Genomic DNA, 5,829 nt, shown 5'->3' with positions numbered 1-5,829 from the left:
GGGATATGCTGGGCCGGGAAGGATCCATCGGACCTGTCCTTCGATTCGGGGAAAAAGAAGGACGTATTTGTCGGACGCATCGGAGGAGTCTTCCGTTTTGGAYGTCCTTCGTCGCGGCGCTGTGACGTATGCGGCCGACAAATTCGACCTTCGGAGGACCCGTCCTGCCGTTTTGGACACAGCCAATGTTGATCTTACTTCATGTAGAAATTCAGCTCTTTGGTTTTTTTCTGACTATAATAAATCTAAAAGAAAAAACATGTTACATGTTTTATGTTACGCGTTTGAAATAACTGTTTGGCACCTCATTTCAGCAGTCGCATGAGCCAATAAATAAATAAATAAATAATTAAAATAAAATAATCCAACATAAATGATTTGTTTGACCTTTGTTCTCGCAGATAAGTCGCCTCATTTCCTGCGACTTGGGGACGTGGAGGTGAACGCCGGGCAAAATGCCACATTTCAGTGTATCGCCACGGGACGAGACACCTCCAATAATAAACTCTGGTTACAGGTATGATCACAGTTGTGTATTGGCTTGAGTTTAGTGATGTGATTCATATCATGACACATGGGTCACAATATGATATATTGCAATATATTACGATACTGTAAGCAAGGTGAAATATTACGATATATTGCCATTTTTGTCCATAAATTGTTTTTAAAACCTCAGTATGATTTAAATGTATTTTATTTGTTTCATATTTCTTATTTCCTCCATGTGGTTGGTCCGGTTGGGCTAACCATCCAATGGTTAGGCCAAATGTGCCATTAAATAGTTTCACCTGACTGCTGCCAACTAGTGGTCGGAGGCTAAACTGCAACACAAAAAATAACTATTGGCAGAAAAGTTTACATTTTAAACCTTAATAAAAATTGATACAGAGCTTTAGAGAATGTATCGGGAAATAAAATATTGCGGTATTTCAGAGTGTCGATCTTTTCTAACACCCCAACACAACATATAAACAATATTTGTCAGCCTTTAATGGGGCAGTGAGTAGCACAAACTATACTTATGGTCTGATTAGAAATGTATTGGTCATATTTTAAGGTCTTATTGAATTATAAGAAAAATCACAACATTATTTGATATTTTTTGTGGTGTCTGCAGTTATTTCTCATCAAAAAAGATAATTAAAAAAACTGAACTAAAGAGAAATTAAATGTTTCTTTTTTATCAACTTTTTATTCACAGCACAACACAATTCTGTTCAAAACAGTAAAGGTTGTTTTTTTTTAACTCAATAGCAATTAAAACCATTTCACTCCAGAGAAATAATCTATTTGTTTCATATGTATGATGAAATATGCAGAAAAGTTAAAATAATATCAAATTGAATCAAGAGGCTGCGTGACTGAACATCGTTTACTATTAAAAGATTCTGCGTTTTTATTATTATGTGGCCCTTTATTATGCTCCTGTGTGTTTTCACAGACATTCATACAAATGAAACCAGATTTAATGTAGTTGGTCTTCACTAAATCTGCAATAAACATGATTTAATGTTGAGTTATGTTAGATTTAAAAGTAAATGAACATGTAGTAGATAAATAAAGAAAAACATGTGACAAACTGTTTATTCAGTGTTACGCTGTGTGACATTCTAAGGACAGGTATGTACAATTATAAAGTGTCTTACACACTCTCCCACACACACACGCACACACAAAGAATGTCTGCAGGCCATACATCTAGCCGCTAACATGATTAAGAGTTTAATAGCTGCTGATTTCATTAAGGCTCCATTGTAGTAATGACCTTCAAACCTTCTGTCAGTGAGGCAAAGGGGGATGAGAGTTTATGTTTGTGTGTGTGTGTGGGTGTGTGTCTGTGGTGCAAGGGCTGCCTCGTGCCCTTGACCAAGGCAGTTAAACCACTGCAGCGTCTGATTTATCTGTGTTTGTTTGTCTCCCTGTTTCAGAGGCGAAACGGAGAGGATATTCCAGTGGCTCAGACCAAAAACATCAACCACAGACGCTTCGCCGCCTCCTTCCACCTCAAAGAAGTCACCAGTCAGGATCAAGACCTGTACCGCTGCGTCACCCAATCAGAGCGCGGCTCTGGGGTGTCCAACTTTGCAGGCCTCATCGTCAAAGGTCAGATTAAATTTTTTTATTTTTTTAAATAAGTTTTATTTCTTTCTTTATCAGCGTTTTCTTTGCGTGCAGTTTTTAGTCACTGCAGAGTCAAATGATTTGCAAAATCCATCCCATTTAACAAGAAGACTGCATGACTGTGCAAATAATTTAATTTCCCCCTACCGGCTGTTATATTTTACTTCAAAAGAGACAAATTTGTTTATTATTTTAAAGTAGTTTTTCGGACTCTCTTTTTAACTTTAAGCAGCTCTTTCACACATTTTCTACATCCTCTGTTAGGTGATCGTTTTTGGTGTTAAAATACCATTTTACACATCGAGGTTGCACGTGTGTTAAACTTCTTTTAACAAAATACTTAAAAAAAATTGTTTTTTTTATTCTTCTTTTTTGTAGCTACAGCACTGGTTCATTGCTTTGAGATTGAGAGTCTAATTATGAAAGATTTATAGGTCAAAGTGGCTCAAATAAACAAAAACAACAACTTTAAAAGACTTGAAAAACCTGAAGAACCTAAAAAAAAAAAAACAGCTTTAAAATGAACAGAAAAATGCTGGGCTGCTTGGAAAAAAATTACAAAGAGATAAAAAATTCTGCTTGAATTATTAGTACATATATATGTGTATATATTAGGGGTGCTACGATACAGAAGCGTCTCGATTCGGTTCGATACTTTAGTCTAACGGTTCAATATTATTTTGATACAAAAAAGAGAAATGCCCATGTCCTTAACTGATAACTTATTCAAATTAATTATGAACATTTGTTCAACCTCAAAAGTCCAGTTTTTAAATGAAATTCTTCTGAAACAGCAAGTTTCTCAGTGGATCTGTGCTCCACAATGCAGCCTAGGTGGAGTAGTTGAACACAGATCCACTGATCCTTCAACACAGCATCTTCAGAAAAGTTGATAAAATAAAATGTTAAAAATCTGTATTGTGTATAATTTAATATTTAATTCTCATTTATATTTCTTGAACATTGACCAACTTTTCACTTCATGTACAGTATGTGTTGAAATATATAATTTCACGTCCAGTCAGATATGCTTTATCTGTGTTTGATTAGTTGTAATTCATTAACAGAGTAAAGACTAATGAGGAGAGCTTATGTTTGAGTTTATGCAGATCCTAGTTTGGCAGTTTGCTGTTAAAATGTGTGTTTGTGTGAGTAACTCCATTGTTGCCTGTGTGCATCGATGGAAGCTGTGTGTGGGCTCCAGCTGTCATGTGCATCTGACATGTGGTTAATAAGGTGTCACCAATGTGTGTTTGAGACGGGATGCTTTATTCATTCACTTTCAATAGCTTACATATTCAATTCATCTCCTGGGTAGGAGCTGAGGAGGAGGGTTACAGTGAGAGTGGGTAAAGGAGGAGGAGGAGGTTTGGAAGGAATGACGAGGGAGTGACAGAGAAAAGATGGGGGAGAAGTGGGAGACGGGTGTGAAAAGAGACGAGTGGAAACGGTGGGGGAAAGTTAAATGTACGCAGTCAGCTCATTATCCGAAGAATATCCATATCAGAATGGAGAATATGTCTGAATATGTAAACAGCCCAGCAGAGTCGTGTTTATTATTCTACATAGAGATGACGGAGCTGAAAGAAATAACAAATCAAAGCTGAGGCGAGCTCCATGAATATGAATATTGAATGATTTATCTCAGATAATGAAGCGCTCACGCTGTCCGACGGTATGGCCTCAGCTGTCTGTGTCACTTGACCCGAAATCGGCCAAACCCGGAGTTTCAACCCCCCACCCCCCCGGAAACAAATCAATTTGTTCTTTTCTTTGGTCAAGAAAATCTGTCGGCTCAAGCAGTCGCTCGGTGTCTTACTTTTCAAAAAGCCCCCTTTTTCCGCCGGATCTTGCTGATTTACTAAGAATACATAAGTGTCTCATGTTTATTTATCTGGAACATCTTTTTTGAAATATGAAAAAGGCAAAGAGAGAAGAGACGAGGACTCTCCACAGCATGGACCCATCAGACTAAACATAAACACAGGCGCAGTCTACAACCATGAAAACCAAACTAAAAACTCGAGGTTCTGTCAGACCTAATCGCAGCAGAACCAGTTTTTGTGGTTTGCAGCCACCAAAGAGGTGTTTTTTGAGGGATATTTGGGATTGTTAGGAAGATATCACAATAAAAGCACGGGCGCTGCATGTATTCATGTGAAAGGAGAGCAGCCTCATGTTTATTTATTAGAAATCAAAAGTATCAGATGGGGGATGAGAATCGGATAGAAATCAAAGGAAAATATGTTTATTTTATTTCTTGGGAAGCTGTAGATTTGAGGCTTCAGCAGGACGTTGATGGTCATGAACCTCGACATGCTTGGGCTGCTATTTTATATTTATTTATGATGAAATCAAAATTGTACTGTGCACACCATAAATATTTGGCAGTAGGGCACTAAACCAGGTTTCAGCTTCAAAACCTGCAAACAGGCGCAGTGGGAGAAGTGAGTGCACCTCAGTGCATGCACTCACAGGCTTACAATGTTGATACTGATCATATTTAGATGAGGAATGTGCTGCTTTTGTGTACTGAAGCTGTCAAGAGCAGAGATTGGAAACAGATTTTGTTGGCAGGGCAGTGACGAAGGATCAGGAGAATTGACAGGATTTTCTGTTTGCTCCAAACACCATGCCGTTTTTTACTTCACTGGAATAATTTTGTTGACTTGTTGCATTAAAAGTGGCTGTGATATCAACTTTTAATGATAATTTGAATGCATTTTTAGGAAAGATAACATTAATGGTGCATTGCAAACTAAAATTCACACCACTGAGATGAACGGTTGAGATACTTGCATGAGCAGAAACAGGAAGTGATGTCAAAGGGAAACACCTGGCGTAAACACACAGTAGAGACGAATCTGATGTTTCTGTAGAGTTTGAGTCTCTATCAGATGAAGAATCAAGGTTTAAAAAAACAGTAAGTTCCTCTTTGACATGACTCCTGTTTTTCTATGTCCGTGCCAAGTTTAACAAAACGTATGCCTGTTTTTCTTAAAAAAATAAAAAAAAGGTAAAATCATGTATATAGTGCCAAATTTCTTAAATATTAAAATGTTTTCTTTCACTTTTTGTATTTATAGAGAAAAATGAATGCACTTTAATAAATATGGTTAAATGGAAAAAAAAATTGGAAGAGATGTATTTATCCCTCTACTATAATGGTTATTAAAGTATCTTGTTTTACCCTTTAAAAAGGGTCAAAAGGACAAAAAAGGGTCAAATATCTAAAGACCAAGTGTACTGTAGATATATTTCAATCCAAACAAAAACAGTTCAAGTGTTTGATATCCGTACGTTTTGAAGTTTTCTCACTGGATAGATGGATGATGGCGAACAGACCATTGATCTGGATTGGACATCACCTATAGCCGCTATAGCTAACGACGCGCTGTCACAGGAGCCATTGCTCTGCATTGAGTCATGTCAACTAAACTGTAGAGTTTCAATGCGGGATGCACGTCAACCTGTCACAAAAATATTCATAGCACCCTCATTTCTTATCCGATTTCTATCAATTATGGCTTAAATTAAAGCTGAGAAAATTGGCGATGTTGTGATATGTAAAAATATGTATTTGCTTAAGAGATAAAACCATAAGCAGTCTGGGAACTTTTCATCATAGGTTTTTGCTAACGTATCTACAGTAGAAGCCCCTTTCCGTCACATAAAACTAAAAGTCATGTCTGTTATATATTATAT

General features: G+C 37.1%; 1 protein-coding gene across 14 annotated transcripts in view; it reads left to right on the top strand.

Annotated features, from left to right (window-relative positions):
* The window catches only part of ptprk (protein tyrosine phosphatase receptor type K), an 86,939-nt gene that overhangs the window by 33,263 nt on the left and 47,847 nt on the right, over positions 1-5,829 (top strand). For all 14 annotated transcript variants that reach the window (XM_014030075.1, XM_014030077.1, XM_014030078.1 and 11 more), the window contains exons 7-8: positions 402-517; positions 1,932-2,106. In XM_014030075.1, coding sequence (XP_013885529.1) covers positions 402-517; positions 1,932-2,106 — 291 coding nt within the window. The remainder of the gene's footprint in view (positions 1-401; positions 518-1,931; positions 2,107-5,829) is intronic.

The sequence above is a fragment of the Austrofundulus limnaeus genome, unplaced genomic scaffold (genome assembly GCF_001266775.1).
Source record: "Austrofundulus limnaeus strain Quisiro unplaced genomic scaffold, Austrofundulus_limnaeus-1.0 Scaffold996, whole genome shotgun sequence".
Classification (NCBI taxonomy): Eukaryota; Metazoa; Chordata; class Actinopteri; order Cyprinodontiformes; family Rivulidae; genus Austrofundulus; species Austrofundulus limnaeus.
Note: the sequence above shows the minus strand (reverse complement) of the source record. Positions and strands in the feature narration are given on the sequence as shown.